Genomic DNA, 20,270 nt, shown 5'->3' with positions numbered 1-20,270 from the left:
TCTCTCTCTGTCTCTGTCTCTGTCTCTCTCTCTCTGTCTCTCTCTCTCTCTCTCTCTCTCTCTCTCTCTCTCTCTGTCTCTGTCTCTGTCTCTGTCTCTGTCTCTGTCTCTCTCTGTCTCTCTCTCTCCCTCCCTATGTCTCTCTGTCTCTCTGTGTCTCTCTGTCTCTCTCTCTGTCTCTCTCTCTCTCTGTCTCTCTGTCTCTCTCTCTGTCTCTGTCTCTCTGTCTCTCTGTCTCTCTGTTTCTCTCTCTCTCTGTCTCTCTCTCTCTCTGTCTCTCTGTTTCTCTCTGTCTCTCTCTGTCTCTCTGTTTCTCTCTCTCTGTCTCTCTCCCTCTCTGTCTCTCTCTCTCTCTGTCTCTGTCTCTGTCTCTCTCTCTCTCTGTCTGTCTCTCTGTCTCTCTCTCTCTCTCTGTCTCTCTCTCTCTCTCTGTCTCTCTCTCTCTGTCTCTCTTTCTCTCTCTCTGTCTTTCTGTCTCTCTCTCTGTCTCTCTCTCTCTCTGTCTTTCTGTCTCTCTGTCTCTCTCTCTCTCTCTCTCTCTGTCTTTCTGTCTCTCTCTCTGTCTCTCTCTCTCTCTGTCTTTCTGTCTCTCTCTCTGTCTCTCTCTCTGTCTCTCTCTCTCTCTCTCTCTCTCTCTCTGTCTTTCTGTCTCTCTGTCTCTCTCTCTCTCTCTCCACTAGTCTTCTCCGGTCCCTGCCTGAATGTTGGCTAAGAGTGTGTGTTTACAGACTAATCCTAAAGGGAGTGAGGGGTCCACCTTAACACACCCACCTCACCATGGTCATCGTGTCAGTGGTGTTACGCACCCCAGGCCTCGGTGTCACATTGTGTGTTCAATGTTAGCGAACCCCCGGGGTTCGATCTAATCAAACACATCACGTCACAACGAGTTGAAATGCTTGAATTCAGTTTCCAGAGTTTTCCAGAGTTTCGAGTCGTTGGGGAACTCTTTCATCGGTTTCATTGGAAAAACGCAAACTGAATCAAGCAGGACAGCTCAAGTATTTGTGGTTTTGATATCTTTGTATTTGACTCCAAGTCAATAAAAAAGCTCAGTGTATTGCTCAATATCGGCAGCCACAAGCCTGAATCGCTTGGTACGAACGTACGCATTAGCTGGAGGAGGTCAACACAATAGACAGACTTGTGGGCGTGCTGGTGTGGTTACTCTTTGTCTGGGAGGTGAAAAGACTCTCTCAATCCCCCCCTGGCTTAATCCTGCTGTGCACGGAACCCCAATTCGAGATCCGCAGGGCGTTTTAAGTCTAATCATGGTACGCGTTCTCCCGTTGACCCCGAATGCAAGATTCACACAAAAGTATCGGGAGGTTGCGTGTGTGGATCTGGAGTTACGATTCCAACCGTAGCTCAACTCTAAACTGAAGCCTGTTGATTCGGAAATAACTCCATCAACAACTCTAGAATTAATGAACAATTAAAGAATTGACGTCGCCAAAAATGTACCCCCCACATTTCCTTTTTTCATTCAGTATTCCACTACTTCATCTTAGTTTTCCACGCCTGCTCACCAGAGGCATGGCAGCGGAGAGGCCTTTAGTTTATACTGCAGAGGAGGAGGGGGGGGGAGAGGAGGGGGGAGAGAGGAGGGAGGAGGGAGGAGGGGGGGGAGAGAGGCTGCTCTGATTCAGATGATGTTCAATTGCAGACCCAGATGTCGTGATCCCTCCCAGCCTCGGCCCATATGGCCTGCAGGTGTGTGTGTGTGTCTGTGTCTGTGTGTGTCTGTGTGTGTGTGTGTGTGTGTTCTCCCTCCACCCCAGAGCACTGTGAATGGAGACCAGCGTTGCCAGGACGATCTGTCTGAGCAGGGCTGTTTGATCAGACCAGCCAAAACTACACAACACAACTACACAACACAACTACACAACCCCACATGAATACCATCACATCTGATTGTTGTCTGTTGACAGTTGAATGAGATCTTCTCTGGTTAGAAATACTATTTTTAGGGTACTACCTAAGGAAGGTTTTCTTCTGAACTTAACACAAACCACACGTATAAGCGCTACATACTCAGTCATAAGCACAGGTTATGTTTAAAGTTGACACGGGTTGTGGTGTGACACAATCAGCAGCTGTTGACACAAGCCATTAGGACCCTCGACGAAAGTGGCGCCGGTTTTCGGAAGAGTAACTTTTACGTTCAAGGACACTCGGAGCAGTTCTCGTTGATCCTTTGCCGCCCCCCCCACCCCCCCCCTCACCCACCAACTGTGCACGAGTCATGACTCCCTCCCTCCCTCACCCAGGGTGCTTTCTCTCTCACTCTCTCTCTCTCTCTCACTCTCTCTCTTTACCTCCTCCCTATCTCCCCCTCTTTCTCTCTCGGAGGGGAGTCTGGTAGCATCCTGTTATTCCGCTCTCTCTCTCCGTCGAGGGTAAAGCAGCAAAGCCCCATGGGGACAGATGTGACAAATCTGCTCTTATGACCAAATCACCACCACCACCCCCCCCCCCCCCCCTGTCCCCCCTCCCGCCTCCCCGAAAACCCAGACAAAGGTTTTCCACTTGATTGATTCCTGACCCTGGTCGGTCTCTTTCTGAACCCCTCAAATTGGGCCGCTTTTTTTTACTCTTTCAGGGCCCCCGCCACCACTTTCTGCCTTTTCAAAGCGGAGCGAGAGAACGGAAGAGAGAGAGAAAGAGAGAGAGAGAGAAAAAAAAAAAAAGCACTTTATATCTCTGATCCAATAATTAGCTGAGCCTAGCCTAGCTGGACAGACAGCCCAGCTGATGCGCAGTGACAGCCTTACACTCATATGCATAATACTGGGAGAGGAGAGCGCCATTCGTCCCAAAGCCCTCAATTTATGCAGATCCCAGAGAGCGTGGATTTGAGGGCTGGGAGCAGCGCGGAGAGAGACAGGAGACGCCAGAAAAACATCTCCTAAATTAACTTATTTGTTTGTTTCTTTTCATCCGCTCATCTCTCTCTCTCTCTCTCTCTCTCTCTCTCTCTCTCTCTCTCTCTCTCTTTCTCTCTCTCTCTCTGTCTGTCTTGACAAGCTTTTTTTTTGTAATGGTTGCGCATTCGTTCTTTTTTAACGCTTTGACACGCTTTTTTAAGATCTTTAAAAAAAAAAAAATCTCAATCTTTCTTTGTGTTCAAGTTCACTCGTTTTTATTTTTTTTCTGGGATTGTTTAACAGAAATCCACTTTGTTACGTGTCGTGGGTGTAGTGTTGGAGTTATTCTGGGGTACTTATGTTGTCGAAACGTCCGTAGTTTTTTTTTTTTTTTTAAGTCAGTGGAAGTCAAAAGCCAAGAAAAAAGCATTAACCTTAATTGTAACTTTTTACTTTGAGCCTATCGACTTGAGAGTTGGCTACTGACAGAAATGTGTCTCTGAAGACACAGGAAACGAGTGTAGCAGTCCCTATGACTCACACGTCTCTGGTTCTGTGTGAGTTTATCGCCTTGCTGTTGTCTTGACTATGTCCACTACGGACCTAGTACCTCACATCTTGGCCCACTTAGCCGCCGTAAAATATCTCCCTGGGAGTCCATTACTTTGACATTGTGGAATTAACGTTTCCGCCCTCTTCCATTTTATCCCTCCGTTCCTCACCCTCGTGGACTCCCTCTGACACTCACTCGTTCCATCTCTCTGCCTCGGTCGTCTTCTCTTTTTTTTTTCCTCTCTCTTTCTCTCTCTCCCTCTCTGACACTCACTTGCTGTCTTTCCCCTCCCTCTCTACCTCCCTCCCTCCCTCTCTCTCTCTCTTGCCTGTTAGGCTTTTGTCTGACTAAGCCTTCTCTGAATCACAGCCTTTGAGATTGTTATCTGGTTAGGACACACACATGCCCTTAAGGCTCTCTACTTTTCAGCCAGGGTGCGTTTCTCCCACAGGGGGAGAGGAGGGGGGGTGGAGAGAGACACGGGGGGGGGGGGGGGGAGACGCTGTAACAAAGGTGGCCTTCTCATCTATGCTGGCGTGGGCCAGGAGTCACAAACAGTCATAAAAACTCTTTAGTTGCTGTGAGTCATCTGCGTCCAACTCCCATGAACGTGCCCCACTGTTGCCTCCCGTCATCTGATATCTATCTCTTCTCTCGGAAGGCTAATGTGAATGTCCCCTTTAAAAAATATATAAATAAATCCCGGCCAGCCACATATTTTATTCACATAAACAAAATTAATGAAGGTGTCCATTTTAGCCGTTTCGTTGTATTTTTGCTTTTTTTTTGCGTTCTCACTGTTTTCTTCTCTTGGGTGGGTGCTGGGGGTTGAGGTGGGGGGGGCGGGGGGGGTTGTTCTCTCTTCAAGATTAATGTTGCGAGTCTGAATAACTAAAACATTTTTTTTTATAACTTGCCTCCTAAAAACGGTTGACTTTTGTGGTGTGTGAGCCTGTGGTGGAAGGCTGTATGTTTGTGTTGGGTGCTGGCTGAATTACAGTGTGGGAGAGAGGGAGGAAGAGAGAGAGAGAGAGAGAGGGGGAGAGAGAGAGAGAGAGAGAGAGAGAGAGGGAGAGAGAGAGAGAGAGGTGAAGTACGGTATGGTCATTCTGAGAAACATGTCTTGGCTGCACAGCATGAAAGAAATTGCTGTTCTAGCAGAGGCTGTGGCGGCTGCTCTCTCTCTCCCTCTTTCCCTCTCTCTCTCCCTCTTTCCCTCTCTCTCTCCCTCTTTCCCTCTCCCTCTTTCCCTCTCTCTCTTTTTCTCTTTCCCTCTCCCTCTCTCTCTCTCTCTCTCCCTCCCTCCGCCCGGGCCTGTGATGTGTGCAGGCAGAAGTCAGCTGTCAGAGACTTTGATGAGTGAGGAGGATGAAGACGGGAAGCGGCAGAGGGAGGAAAGGATGGCGAGAAAAGAAAATCCCTCCGATGCCGGAGAGGTCTCGCTCTCTCTCTCTCTTTCTCTCTCTCTGTCGCTCATCCTACTTTCTCTCTCTCTCTCTCTCTCTCTTCACCCCTCATTCCCCTCTCTCTCTGTCTCTCCTCTTCACTCAGCCCCTCATTCTCCTCTCTCCTTCATCCCCCCTCTCCCTCTCTCTCTCTCTCTCTCTTTCGAGCAGCCAGCCAAGCACCAACTCTCCGGCTACAATTAGGCAAGGTTCAGCGTCTCCCTCCATTTCCCGAGCCATTTCAATTTGGCGCCTTGCCTCCAGACCACAGCCCTGCTACACTCCCATCTCCTACACACACACACACACACACACACACACACACACACACACACACACACTGCGTTGTTATTAGTGACCTGAGGTAAATTGGGATGGAATAGGGGGGACCGTCAGACACTCTGGGGTCTGGCTCTGAGCGGCTCAAAGGAGATGAGAAGAAGGCTCTACGCTAAGGCTCACCGCCGCGAAGCTCTGCTCGTTTATGAAAACTATACTTCACAGGGAGAGAAAGAAAGAGAAGAGGATGGGGGAGGAAGGGGAGGAGGGGGAGGAGGATTGGGGGGGGGGCGAGCCTAGCATAAATCAGAGCGACACCCTGGCTAATGTTACTGTGGGTAGGAAATAGAAGAGGAAATGGTTCTCTCCCCCGCAGTCTCTCTCTCTCTCTCTCTCTCTCTATCTCTCTCTCTATCTCTCTCTCTCTCTCTCTCTCTCTCCTTCTCCTACAAAGCCAGCTCTGTGAAGAGAGAGGGAAAAAATAAATAAAGAACTTCTCAGCATTTCTGGACTTCCGGGGGTTGGGATGAGGGTGGGAGGTGGGGGCGGGGGGTGGGTGTAGTAGTAGCAGCGGAATGTCCAAGGCTAAAGTATGCAGGTGTTTCTAGCGTTCCAGCTCGCTATACAAAAACAACTTTATCAATCCTGGAGTCTCCCCAGCCCTTCCCCTGCTTCTAAACTTGACTTTCTAAACTTTCAAAAATATTCTGGGAAAAACACAAAAAGAAAAACCGTCTCCGGTTTAGTTGTACAATGTGTGAGAGAATGCACCTATGGCGCTGTTATTGTTTAGACTGGGGCGGGGGGGGGGGGGGTTCTGGTGGTGTTTGTTTGGGTTGAGTCACGGGTTCTATTGTGAGCCGAGGGTTTTAGACAGCTGCAGAAACAGTAATAGGGGTCTAGTCTCCTCCCTGGGTTTGTGATGTCTTCTCTACTTCCTTCTTTCTCTCGCTCTCTCTCTCTCTGCCCTCCCTCCCTCACTCTCCCTCCCTCCCTCCCTCCCTCTGCCTCCCTCCATCCCCCGGTGGCTCCTTCAGGCGCTGCAGGTTTAGGGGGGTGAGGGGGAGTGTGACCTTGTAAAGCTCCCCCCCCCCTCCTTGGGAAATGCTTATCACTGGATGAAAGGGCCCCCAGGTGACACAGGGGGGAGCAGGAAGAGGGGAGAGAGAGAGAGAGAGAGAGGCCGCAACCTTCACTTTCTTTTCTTTCTTTTTTGTTTTTTGTTTTTTTACTGAAAATCTCGTTTATTCTATCGGGGGTAGAAGGTTGAACCCTCTCCTCCATCTTCTCCCTCTCTATCTATCCCCCTCTCTTTCTCCCTCTCCGTCCTCCCTCGTTCTTCATCTCTATCCCTCCCCCCCACCCCCCTTTTCCTTCTCTTTCCCCCTCCTCTCCATTTCCCCCTCTCCCTCCCTCCCTTCCTTCCCTCCCTCCTGCTGGTGAGTGCGAGTGGCGGCGTAGGTCTTTGAAGCGCAGCAGCAGCAGAGGGAGCAGTCATTGTGCCGGCTCTTTGAACGTGCCGCTGCCCCTGGTCTGTTGGGGGGTGGGTGGGGGGAAGGGGGGGGGGTCGGGGGCAGCGGGGGTGTCTGTGGAGGGGGGGGGGAGCACGCCACGCTGTGCCGCGCTTGGTCAGACTTCAGCTGGCCCCGCCAGAGCGAGTCAGCCCGGGCCCCCCAGCGAAGCCGCCTCAGATGTGGGCAGTAGCCCCCCCCCACCACAACCACCACCCTTCCCTACCCCCGGACCCCCCCTCTGCCCCAGTCCCACCAGCACATGCCTGAGGTCTGTGGGGAAGGGGGGGGGGGGGCCTCCCCTCCTACCACCCCCCCCAACCCCACCACAACCAAAACCCTCCCTCCCCAGGCCTCGCACAGACGCCTCCTTCATCTCTTCATCTTCCTCCTCCTCCTCTTCCTCTCTTCAGTCCTGTTTTAAGTGAACCCCCCCCCCTCCCCCAATGTTCCCCTGATGTGTCGTATATGAACACTCCAGTGTTCTTCCCCCTTCCCGATTGGTGGAAGTTACAGGTTAGCCAATTACAAAGACATAACTGTTTTGTGGGGTTGTGGGGGGGTGGGGGAGCGGGGGTAGGGGGTGGGGGGGGGGGTTTCTCTCTTTAATGTCGAGTGTCTCTAGGCCAGAGAAAGTGCTGACGGAACGAAGCAGTTTTGTTTCAAACATCCCTTTTTCTTTTTCTTCCAGGTTTCTTTTTATTACTTCTTCTTCTTTTTTTTCTTTTTTTTTACTGTCTTCCTCCCAGCGAGCCGAGGAGACGGTTATGGCGCTTGTGTTCTGTGTTTTTTTGTTTTATAGACAAGAGAAGAGACTCCCAGAGAGAGAGAGAGAGAGAGAGGGTGTGAGCTCCGTTCCCGCCAAACTTTTAAAAATAAAAACAACCCGTCGTTAAACCTTCCTTCACCCCCAAGGTCAGAGGCGCAGAGACAGAGACGGGGCCGCCGCCGCCGAGACGGCCATGACAGTGTGGTGGACAGTCGGTCGCCCGGGTTTGATTCTTGAGTGGCGGCCATTTTGGGTGGATTTTTTATTTCTTTTTACCCCGTCTCGACTCGCGCCGTTCTAGATCCGGACGGTTTCTCTCTCCAGGTCTTCGGTTCAGGTTTTCTAACTGCCGTTACGGACGACCGGTAAGGTCTACAGCCAAAGTCTCAGTCTATATATGTTATGTTTTTTTACGGTTGAAGTCGTTTTCGGGTGATTCTAGTGAACCCAGATTTCGTTCCAGTAAGACCGAGGCCCAAGTCTCTGACTTTTGTGGTCGGGACTCGAAACGGATGTTTCGAGCTATGACGGCTGAGGCATTTCCCCTTCTCCAACGGCTCTTTCATCCAGAACGGCCCTCTCTTTCTCTCTTCCTTTCTTTCTTTCATTCTCTCTCTCTCTCTCTCTCTCTCTCTCTTTCCCTCAGTCTCTCCGTCTCTCCTCTGCCATGGTAAAGTCTGCAGCCCTGCCTGGGCTGGAGACACCTCTCTCCACTTGGCTTATTTTTAGAGTAATTTGTCCGCCTTGTTTTCCTTTTTAATGGCACCAAAAGAAACCCCAGAGAGGGAGGAGGGGGGGAGGGAGGAGGAGGGGGGAGAAGGAGGGAGAAGGAGGAGAGGGAGGGGTGTTAGGCGGGCGGGCCGGGTCGGGGCGCAGCTGCGGGCTCTTTGATTTGCCCCGGGAGGTGAAGGCGGCGATTGAGAGACGCGGGCCGTGCCAGTTATCTTAACCTCCCACACTTCAAAGGCAGTAAGGGGCCGGGCTCCCCCCCCCCCCCCACACACCGTCCCTCCCCCATGCCTCCCCCGTGCCTACCCTGGCCAAAGAGAGAGAGAGCGAGAGCGTGAGCCAGGGCCCACTGGAACAGAGGACCGTTTCATTTCCTGCTAAAAGTCCAGCCGGCATTCCTGAGCACTAATGGGGGGGAGGGTAGGCTGGGGGGGGGGGGGGGGGGAGGGAGGGAGGGAGCGGGGGAGGGTGTGTGGGGGTGGAGGGGGTCAAGTTGCTCCTGAATCCCGGCGTTTGTGTCGGGTGGGCTGTGTGAAGCCCTGGCCCGACACCCCACCCTTCTCTCTTACACACACACACACACATACACACACACACACACACACACACCCTCAGGCCCTGTTCCCCTAGGCAGGAAGGCCAGTTGTGTTTCATCTCTGGTGGGGAAGGAAAGGGGCGCTGGGCCTGGCCGCGGAGGGCCTTTGAGATCCTGGGATGAAAAGAGGGGGCAGAGGAGGTAAATAAAAGCGACAGGGGCTCCTCTCTCTCTCTCCCTCTCTCTCTCTCTCTCTCTCTCTCTCATCGCAGGCCCTCCCTGCCTCTGCTCCGCCAGACTCAGGGTCAGCTCTCCCTGGGAAAGGCGGCCTCCGTCCTGCCTCCCTTTCATCCACATGTGGTTAAGCGGTCGTGTGTGTGTGTGTGTGTGTGTGTGTGTGTGTGTGTGTGTATGTGGGGAGAGAGAGAGAGAGAAGCAGGGTCTCAGCTGATGTTCTCCTCTCCTACAAAAACACACTCTAGACTCCACCACAAGGGAGCGGTCCTCCTAATACCAATTTCTCTCTTTCTTTGACATTTTTTTTCCCCTTTCCTCTCTCCCCTCCACCACCTTCTCCTCCTCACACCCACACACACACACACACACACACACAACGCCGTCTTTCACTCACCACGGCATCGCCCACCTCCGATTCTCTGGCCCCTCTCCACTTTGATCACTGATTCCATTTGATGCTCAGGAATAAATTGCCGCGCTCTTCGTCAATAGCTTACGCTAGCCCGTACGTTACGTTGATTGAGACCACATCGTGAGTTTTCTAGTTGTTGTTTTTTTACCAACAATTTCCTGTTTATGGATATGGGGCTTTGCCTGCTGTGTGTCTGTGTGTGCAGACGGTTCTCTCTCCTTCTCTCTCTCTCCTTCTCTCTCTCTCTCCTTCTCTCTCTCCTGCTGTGGCTGCGTAAATGTCAAGCCAGAAATTGTATAGACGACGGGTTGCGTTCAGAGATTGTGTGTGTGTGTGTGTGTGTGTGTGTGTGTGTGTCTCTGTGTGTGTCTGTGTGTGTGTGTGTGTGTGTGTGTGTGTGTGGGCGGGCCTCTGCCTATCTGACTCATAGGCAGAGGAGCCCAGCTGGGTCACAGAGACCTGGATGTCAGAGACGGAGATCAAAGCAGCCCAACCCACATCCTGTCCTCCATGACCTTTGACCTACTGTACTGGGTTCAGTCAGACAGTCAGGGCAGGCTGCCATTAGAGCCATCCACCATGGCACTGTTCTCCTCTCCTCCGTGTTCTCTGTGTGTGAAAGAAAGTAAGAAAGAAAGAAAGAAAGAAAGAAAGAAAAAGTATTGCAATACTATCCTCCACATGTTTTTTTTCTCCAAACGTTTCCAGTTCAGAGTTTGTGTGGTGCTGGACATGCTCTGTGGAGAGTACCTAACACAGTGATATCAGGCTGAATCATTTCGGATGGGTCTGTTGTCTCTCTCTCTGTGTGTGTGTGTGTGTGTGTGTGTGTGTGTGTGTCTGTCTGTCTTTGTTTGTCTCTGTTCTGTCTATTTATCTCTCTATCTATCTATCTATCTGTGTGTGTGTGTGTGTGTGTGTGTGTGTGTGTGTGTGTGTGTGTGTGTGTGTGTGTGTGTGTGTGTCTCTGTGTCTGTGTCTGTGTCTGTGTCTGTGTCTGTGTCTGTGTCTGTGTCTGTGTCTCTGTCTTGTGTCTGACTGTCTGGTCATGTTTTGTTGTGGTTGGTGTGTATTTGACCTGGTTATTCCACTCTCATGAGGGACACCAGAGAATCAACAGACACACCACACAGAGCAGGGGCCTCGGTGCATCCCCCTGTTTCTGTCCCATTGAACTGACACTGTCTTATCTCCCTTTCTCTCTCTCTCTGTCTCGTTCTCTCTCTCTCTCTCTCTCTCTCTCTCTCTGTATCTCTCTCTCTCTCTCTCTCTCTCTCTCTCAGGAGGAGGAAAACAGAATGCTTTCTCCACATGTAAAGCGAAGGCAGCAGCTACAGGTCCCCTTTTAGAGATGGAGGCCTGCTAGATTCCACGACCCCCCCCCCCTCCTCCCCCACTACCAATCCCCCCACCCAAAAACCTCCTGTTCTCAGAGGAACCTCCCTACACCCCCCCCTCCCTCCCCTCTTGTGCTTGGCTCTGCTCCTCTCCTGCAGCCCCCCGCCATAGAGACCCCCCCCCCCCCCGAACTGAACAAGACAATCACTACTTCGAAAGACCATCGACTGACTGAATCACCTTCTCTCACTCCCTGTCCTCTGCCTCACCGCCACCACCACCCCCCCACCCCCCCCCACCTGTCACTCCAACCATCCAAACAAAAAAGATGACATTTCAACGTGTTCTCGTGTTTTGCTTGGTTGTTTTTTTTAAATATAGTTTTTCTTCTTTTTTTTTACACACAATCAGCTTTATGCAATCACAAGACACTGCACTGAAAATGTAGTTCAGCAATTTGTCAAGCGCACACAAATGTAACCCCCACCCCTCCACGCCCCCCCACCCAACACACTCTCACACACAAAACAAACCTGTTCCTAAGTTATTCTAAGTTATTTGTCACCTCTGTCCCCGATGTACAGCCCACTCTTGTGTCCCGTCCCGTCCCCCTACCGACACTCCTTCTCCCCACCCTCTCTCTCACTGGATTTGAGACCACATGTTGGCCCAACCCAACACCTCTTTAGACTGCACTATAATTCACAAGGAAAGATGGAGGGAATCACGTGTTGTCTAGGAAACGTCCTCTTCAAGGCTCTCCATTTTGTTTCTCAATGACCAGTTGATGCAAAAAAAGGATCAACGTTTTGATGAGCTTTTTATTTTATTTTATTTGACGTCGGAATTAATTTTGAATGCTTTTTTTTTTGTATTTTGAAACTCTGTTTCAATTTATTGGTGTATATTTTCAGTGATTTTTGTTTTGTTTTTTTATTATTATTATTTTAATTTTTTATATATATACTGGTATATATGAAAATAAGCTTTGGACACAGGAAAGCCATTTTCTCTTGTTGAAGCGTCTTGCAGAAAAAAACAAAAATGAAAGGCTTCTTTTGATAGCTATTTGTAACAAATAGTGACCTCTCAACTCAAGTCTTGCTCAGATGTAAAATAAAGCTCTCAAGTATGTGTACTTTTTAAAAAGCTGTCACAATGATAATGTCACTTTTCTTGGTATTTTTGCAGCGTTAGGACACAGGCAAGAGAGGTTGCTCAGAGGCCTATATTTTATTGTTCTAAAAACTGACAAATGAAGCAGATATATATATTTACCCCAGCACTTGCCAGTTCTTTCTTTTATTGCAATGGACCTTTGTCGTCTTCTTTCTGGTAGCTAATAGTGTGGTCTTTTACCATGTTGTTTATTCCATGAAAACATCTCTGTAACATTTTTATTGATTTTATGCTCTATTTTTAGTATTACTACTTGATGCTTTTTTGTTTTGTTTTGTAATCCCATGCGTCATATTTTTGAATCACTGTCATCTTGGTAATAAGCACTTTGCTTCCCAAGTGGTCACATTTGAACTGTTTCAACATGTTTTTTGTTTTTTTAATGAAAATAAAAAAAGCATCATTGGCTCATTTGATTGCTGGACCTGTAAATGATGTCGAAGGTGTCGACGGTTAAATGGAACGAAATAATCTGGTATCAATGGGGCGTTGACGCACTACAGGGCCCGACCGCAAGTGTTCTATACCCGCTCTGATATTTTCCTTTCACATTGTCCTTTCCAGCTATGTTTCAGATACATAACCAGACCAGCTCAGCTCTGTAGTGTAAATTAGGATAGTGTATCCATATCATTGATGGGGGGGGGGGGGGGGAGGGGTTTATTATCCTCTATCCAGAAACGCAGTACTTATCAACACTGCCACTTATTGGTTGTAGGCGGAACTGCAAGGCAAGAGAGAATTACTGAATATAACACGCTCAAATCTCGAGGGGAGACTTCAAAAGGCTTTATAAAATGGACCAGCAATTAAAACTCCAGCAGCATGCCTAGCCTGGGGCCACGTTCACACAGCATTACAGTAATGATAATGAAATAGGAAATATAAATCATCTGGAGTGTATATAAGCTTCTCAAAATGTGAAGTAAGCCCATCGGAAGGTGAGATGTGGCCTCAGAAAACTCCAAGAGAAGCTTATGTTAAATATCTTCAACTATTTTCTTCCCCTTCTAATTCTAGCTGCATTATAATATGGCAGCTGTAGTGAAGGGTGACATCAAAGCATCCTTGTTTCATAAACAATATTGGGAATGAGCTTTTGCTGAGATTGTGAAATGAATAACCTGCCCATCTGAATGACCAGTGTTTATGGAGGGACAGCACCCCCGTGTGGTCGTAGGTGAGAACTACATCAGTATGCAGCTTCAAGGCTCCAGGTAGAAATAAATAATGCATTTCAAGTAGGCTTATCCTATGCCTTGTGGTGCAATCATCCCCCCCAAAAATTCAAATATTTATAAACAAACACTATGTATATGCTTCTACAATAAATCACCTTTCTAACCAGAAATACCAATAGGAAAGATAGGAAAAAAATATCCCTTTAATGCCATAATCTCTGACACAAACCACATGTAAAGATGACATTCAGATAAAGACAGTGAATGAAAGGTGAGCGTCAGGATACATTTCAACCATTGTTCAGGAAGGCACTGAGGTTGGTATTGTTCTACATGTACATAGTATACATATCATTGTTCTACGTGTGTTGTCGTGACGAACGAACCAACACTTTTACTACTATCATAATCTGTTTTAACAGTCTTTGTCGGTCGATAATTCTCACTGGTTTCTCAGTGACTTAGGCCTAATCCCAATACACCCCTTGCCCCTACAATTTAGAGCGAGCGTCCATGCTTTTCTATGACACTACTGATGACGTGTCAGGGTCTTGAAGGCTGTGCCATTTCAGAGGCGAACATTTCAACCACTACCCTTTGGAACTCTGTTCTGAGGGGCAAGCCGTAAAGCGAGGGGCACTCGAAAAAAAAAGTAAGGGTAAAAATAAGAAAGGGGATTGGGCCTTAGTGTCCAGACTTTAGTTCTGTTTGTGGACGTGCGGGCGCCTAGCAGCTAGTCATCATGCAGGACTGGAACTGGTCTACTTGTACTTGTAGAAGCCCTCTCCGGTCTTCTTGCCGAACTTGCCCTCGGCCACCAGCTTGTTCAACATCTCACTGGGGGCGAAGAGAGGGTTGCTGGGGTCCATCTCGACCCAGCCTGAAAGCACAGAAAACAGAAAACTGAACTGAACCGTCTGTTTGATCAAGCACAGTCTCAGCAGCTAACGAGAGATCTTCCGATCCGCATTTAAATTAGTTTAGATTTGAAATCAGATTTGTGTCTGTCCTATCACTGCTGTTCACTTAAGTCTTTAGACTCCTTAATTTGTCTAAATGGAATCCTGAAACCCGGCTAGCAAAATGTCATCTTGAGTCGGACTGGTCTAAATATATGTGAACTGTAGTAACACTCGTGGGAAAAAAAACATAATTCTTCCTCCCTGTAGCATTTTTGACTACCAATGGTCTCTGGTCCCGAGCGTAGATGACTTTTTCTTGCGATGACTGATGGATAGATGATTCACTCACTTAGACAAATGTACTGCTTTGGATAAAGGCATCTGCTAAATGCCAACAGTGTACATGGAAATGAAATGTAAATGTGATGATGAGCTGACCGTCCATGATGAATTTAGCTGTGTCCAGTCCCACATAGTCCAGGAGCTCAAACGGACCCATGGGGTAGCCGGCGCCCAGCTTCATAGCGATGTCGATGTCCTCTTTAGACCCATGCCCTTTGGGGAAGCGCACACACACGAGATTGAGATGAATGGGTGTCGTATTCTCAAACTAATGGCTGTTGCAATATTAGCTCATTAGCATTAGATTTTCACATACACAAATGGATGCATGTATGTATTAGGAAAAGGAAGCAATTTGTTATCTTTTAGCTCTATACTCCCAACAGTTGGGATTTGAAATCAAACAATTACTAGGAGGTTAAAGTAGAGATTCTTCAGCTTCAGTTCAACATTTTTCAGACTGGTTTCACCATGTAGAAATGACAACCCTCTGAACCTCTACTATGACCCTGTAGTAATGTTTGATTTAAATTCCAACACACTTCCTTTTTCCAATGCTTATCGAGGGCTCTGTACATTAGCTCTCACACAAAAACGGTTGTTGTCAGTACATGTACAGTAAGCTGTTGGTTCGACTAAATCTTGTCGAATTTTCAAAACAATGCAGCTGTACCTCTCTCACACAGCCGGATCGCTTCCATCATGTAGGGCACAAGCAGGCGGTTCACAATGAACCCAGGAGTATCCTGAGGTAGAACACATCCTTTTATTAATAATAATAACAATAATAATAATAATAATAATAATAATAATAATAATAATAATAATGTGTTTTAATAATGTTTTATTTGCCATGCAATCAACTTGTCAATCAATTGTTGGAATATGGTATTTTTTGCTCTAGGCACAAGGTCAGTCATAGTCAGCGCCCCTGGAGCAATTAGGGGTTAAGTGCCTTGCTCAAGGGCACATGCAGCTCCCTCCTGAGGCGGGGATCGAACCAGTGACCTTACGATTGCTAGCCTGCCTCTCTACCCTCTAGGATCCTGCGGCTGCCCCCCACATCCATATGGTGAGTGAGCTGTTCATAAATGGAAGGTAGGTGAGAGGGTCGACTCCATGTTTGAGAAGTTATTGAAGAGAGAGGGTCTTACTTTGCAGGACACCGGCGTCTTCCCCAGGGCTTTGCTGAAGTTCAGGAGGGAGTCGAAGGTCTCCTGGCTGGTGGCGGACGTTCCGATCACCTCCACCAGCTTCATCATGGGGACGGGGTTGAAGAAGTGGAGGCCCCCGAAGCGGTCCAGTCTGCCGGTGGCGCTGGCGATGTCCGAGATGGGCAGAGACGAGGTGTTGCTAGCGAAGATGGTGTGTCTGAAAGAGAGAACACGACCCGACAGACGGTATTCAGCAACGCCCACGAGACACACACACACACACACACATCAATTAGCAACACCAATGATGCCACTCCGATGCCTTTCCTCTATGAAGCGATACCAGTGTACCTTCTGTTTAAGGCAGCGTTCAAGGACACCATAGCAGCTAAAAACAAGGCACTAAAGAAACATTCAGTAAGTACAGAACGCAAAACATGACCGACTCCAAACCCCTAACCCCTCTGATCAACGGACTTGGGGTAGACCTGCGAAGATCGGACAGATGTCCTCACAGCTCTCAAAGTCAAAGTCTTGTTTATTTGTCGTTAAATTGAATACAAGTTTACAATGCAATGAAGTGCATGAGGCAGAGCAGCTCTACAACAACAGTATGCAATAAGGATAATAGATCAAACATAAACATCAACAGTAATAACATAAAATACAGTAAAAAAATAAAATAAAAATGATACACACACACCCCCCCCCCAGGTGGAAGTATAGTCTTGTAGCAGAACACTAGTCACAGAGACAGGAGGGTGCTTACGCTGGTGCTAGTTTGTCCAGTCCGCCAAAGAGGCCCTGCTTGATCTTGAGGTTCTCTACGATGGCCTCCAGCACCAGGTCTGTGGCCTGCACCACCGACCCCGCGTCTGTCGACGTCGACACGTTCGCCATCACCTTCTGGATGAATTCTTCCCCTGCCTGAAACATAGACAATCAGTTAGAAAAGCCTTATTTTGAGTCAACGGTGTCATTCCACTATTGGTATGCAACGCCATTGATCAGGCATGTCAAATGTTTGGTATCGTTTGTGATTTCGTTTGTATGCCTGACGGAATAACATCTAGACCAAGTGCCGACCTCTGGCTTGTCCGCAAACTTCTTCTTGACCACCCTCTTCAGGCTGGACTCGATGCCTTTGGCCGATTTCTTCAGGATGTCTGCATTAGTGTCCACTAGCACCACTGAATGGCCAGTTGTTGCAGCAACCTGTCAGTCAGAGCAGAGGGGACACAGGTGGTCATGTTGATTAGCGAGCTACACTGGCCAGTCAGTCCCACTTCTGAAGTGGTCTTCAGTTAAAGGGTCTGACCCTCCTCTGGGCTCATTTGCATGACTTCAGAAGAAATATGTTGCCACCAGGCAGAGACTGCTGGTGACCAACGAGTCAATGAACATCAGGTAAGGTACATTCACAGCATTCATGCATGCAAACTCACAGTGAGTGTCGGACATGTGGCTCCCCAACAAGGAAACAAACATGAGCTTTACAACACAACAGAGTTGAACGATGTTACACGTTAGCAACTCATTCTTGTATCCCGAGTTCCCGACCCTGGCCTTGTGTGACTGGCTGGCTGCACCAAACTACCCCGTGCTGAAATAGGCTGCGTTCGTAAAGTCGCTCTGAGAGCGCTGGAGCTAGATGGATTGTGCAGCTAAGCTACTTCCAGCGGCTAGCAGGCTACGGTAGCAACAACCACCCTCGTCTGACAGCTGCTGTCACTCGCATGTGACGGACCACAGTTAGACAGTAGCACGCTAGGAAGTTTTCATTCTGTATTGTTGCAGTTACCGCAAAAACAACTGCTGATTGTAAAACGACATGCTACATCGCATAACATACATGCATGGATGAATGAATGAATGCCAGCTAGTCCAGTTAGCTACGTCTGGTGAGCTCAGCTTAGCTTCTAAGTAAGCCCACTTCTGTACCTGTGCGATGCCTGCGCCCATCTGCCCTCCTCCGATGATCGTGACATGCTTTATGACCACATGTCTGGCTGCAGAGGAGGAGAGAGCCCTGATGAGCTGGTGAGAGTAGAAAGCCATGGTTGTCTGGGGTGAAAGGACTGTACCCGACTGACCGCAGCTACACTGACAGAAGGTGCGTTCGTGAAATTTGCTCTGAGAGCTCCGGAGCGCACACTGGGTCCAACGTCATAGAGCTACCCAGAATTTGATTGGACAAGAGGTATTCCACGAGTGCTGATCAGACTTCCACAGCGTATTTACGAACGCACCTAAGAGACACCAGCGTGGAAGCTGGGAAGAAGGTCATTGAAGACAGGTCATGTGATCGTTCATGACCTTTCACACAGTTTGGATGTTAATGTTTTGGTTTATTCTAGAAGCTGCTTAGGTAACATGGTGAAACAGTGATGGACTACTGTACAAAAGTACAGATGTCTAATGTACAAAAGAAGGGATTTGGTGAGGCTGCATTCTCATGTTATGCACCCAGATTGTGGAATACACTGCCAGTTTACATTAGGGATGCAACCTCAGGAAATATGTTCGTCAAGACTAAAAACCCATCTTTTTAATATTGCCTTTAAATGACTAAATAATTTAATTAAGATTATATAATGATTAAAGCACTTTGAGCTGCTGTGTTTGCAGGAAAAGCGCTACACAAATAAAGTTATTATTATTACTGTACAAATAAAGTTATTATTATTATTATTATTACTGTACTGGTCTGTGATATAATCATGAGTCAATAACATTGTGATGTGATAGCAACACAGATAAGAAGGCACACACCTAATGTGTAAAACCATCATAAAAGTACAATAAAATCATAGTTAATTGACAGAATCCAATTTACAACTCTATTCAAATATTATAATAGCCGCTAGATGCGCTCAGTCTGACTTGAGTGCACTACTGTCATTTGAATGGATTAAAACTTGACATTTCATGTTGTCTACTTTTTTTTTTGCAAAATGTTGTTGTCCTGACTCAAGGTATTTAAAGGAACCAAAAGCCAAAATATATATATTTTTGCATATTGTAGGGACGGGGCTAGGCAGTTAGCGTTGTGCCTTCCTGTTCCCAGCTTGCATTGTAACTTATTAACTTATAACTTAACACATATGTTATGTTCAAGTCAATGTTGAAGTTCAAGTGTTATGTTCAAGTCAAGACTAAAAACCCATCTTTTTAACATTGCCTTTAAATGACTAAATCATTTATTTATGATTATATAATGATTGGATTACTTTGAGCTGCAACGTTTGCAGGAAAAGCGCTATACAAATACAAGTTATTATTATGTATTGTAACTTGTAATTGTATTTAACTTTGTTATAAATGTATTAAGTTCATTATTTTAAATTTAAATACTCTATTATTGTAAGTTATAACATATGCGTTTTGTTGTTAAGTACTGAAATCGTGGATGGGTTTGCTGTTCGGTTTGATTAAAATACATAAAAACAGATATTGAAGACATCAAATGAGTTGTGAAGTTCATCAGAAACTATGCAGAGGCCCTTTATTGAAAGTGACTTACAACAAGTATATTTGTCTAAAGTAACTGAATCATCTATCAGCCATCACAAGAAAATAATCTATGGTAGGATCAGGGGCCATCGGCTAGTCACAACTCTAGAAGGACGGATTACTTAAAAAAAGAAATGTTTGAGGTCTTTAGGAGGGACAGTCAAGTTGTAGCCTGAGGAGACGGGTCTTCAACCTATGGCGGAAGATGGGTAATGACTCTGTAGTCCTTCCTGTCTTGCTTCTGTGCATTTGTTGTGAGCAGCTTGGTAGTGCAATGGCATGGACCATGCCCTATGAGCAGAAGGTAGCTGAGTTGAGATGTCCATGCTACTGATCTTGTTGCACTTTTCTTTCTTCTTTGCAGGTGTCTGCTGATGGAGATCAACAAAGAAAAGTGATGTGTGTTTGTTGTGAGCGGCCCGGTGGCTCAGTTTACCTTTTAAGAATGTGTTATAAACGGTCCAGTATGATATACTGATGCGGATACGTCGGGTTCTGTTTCCACGGTGTCACTACATCGTCCCTCCGACCTCGGTCATCGTCATCTACGTCTGCTTCCAACAAGACGCCTACGTGTCTTCCACTAACCTGCCTGTGCTGCTCTTCTATGGGTGAGTGATACACAAGCTCAACACAACAACAGGGGTGGTGGGGCTGCCCCGCCTATTCAATGTTAGAGGAAACACTGGCCCCCACCACATCAGACAACTCCCCAAGGAAGAGCAGTTGAATTGATTCTGATTGTTAACTGTGTAGAGGAGGGAGACATGTTCTAACTTGTGTGTGTGTGTGTGTGTGTGTGTGTGTGTGTGTGTGTGTGTGTGTGTGTGTGTGTGGCTCATCACTCCTGATGTACCCAGCATCCTTCTTCTTCAACATCCCCAGCACGGCTCTCACCAGCGTGTCCACCTTCATCCTGGAGCTCTTTGGCAGCAATGTAAGAACAGGACAAAACAGTCTAAAGTAGTCTTACTGGCTGCAGTGAAATAATCACCTGCTTAGTAACAAAACACAAATTGGTGTAATTGACCTATAGCACACTAGATTGACAGCAATTTGTCATTGTTTGACGTTTGACCCTCTGTGTGACAGGAAATCGGCAGGATTAAGGACACGTATGTTAAGCTTGGGTAGAGGTTTTAGTTTGGCCTGCTCTTTAGCCATTTGGCTGCTTTTACTGTTCTTTCATCTTGTACTAGGAATACAACTTCAACTGCAATAAAAGTATTCAAATCAAGGTGTTGTAGTTTATTGTAGTTTATTGATATCTTTTGGGATTTGTGAGAAATGTGAGAAATGTATCTGAAGGGCCTCCTATTATTGA

At 47.4% G+C, this 20,270-nt stretch overlaps 1 protein-coding gene across 1 annotated transcript; it reads right to left on the bottom strand.

Moving 5' to 3' along the window:
* Positions 1-13,216: 13,216 nt before the first annotated feature.
* Positions 13,217-17,530, bottom strand: hadh (hydroxyacyl-CoA dehydrogenase). The gene is made up of 7 exons (XM_080533546.1): positions 17,375-17,530; positions 16,520-16,648; positions 16,203-16,360; positions 15,434-15,650; positions 14,953-15,025; positions 14,376-14,492; positions 13,217-13,915 (listed from the first exon to the last, which is right to left on the bottom strand). Exons 1-7 carry the CDS (start codon positions 17,489-17,491, stop codon positions 13,797-13,799), a joined length of 930 nt encoding a protein of 309 aa, XP_080389672.1. The 5' UTR covers positions 17,492-17,530; the 3' UTR covers positions 13,217-13,796.
* Between the last annotated feature and the right edge of the window lie 2,740 nt (positions 17,531-20,270).

This window comes from Nansenia antarctica (genome assembly GCF_963989245.1).
Source record: "Nansenia antarctica genome assembly, chromosome: 6".
In the NCBI taxonomy this organism is placed as follows: Eukaryota; Metazoa; Chordata; class Actinopteri; order Argentiniformes; family Microstomatidae; genus Nansenia; species Nansenia antarctica.
Note: the sequence above shows the minus strand (reverse complement) of the source record. Positions and strands in the feature narration are given on the sequence as shown.

Excerpts from the sequence above, each read along its gene's own strand:
- hadh (XM_080533546.1), bottom strand. The coding sequence starts at position 17,491 with ATGGCTTTCTACTCTCACCAGCTCATCAGGGCTCTCTCCTCCTCTGCA. Across the intron at positions 16,361-16,519 it reads AGTTTGCGGACAAGCCAGAG|GCAGGGGAAGAATTCATCCA; the intron begins GTCGGCACTTGG and ends TCTATGTTTCAG. Across the intron at positions 13,916-14,375 it reads AGCTAAATTCATCATGGACG|GCTGGGTCGAGATGGACCCC; the intron begins GTCAGCTCATCA and ends CTGTGCTTTCAG.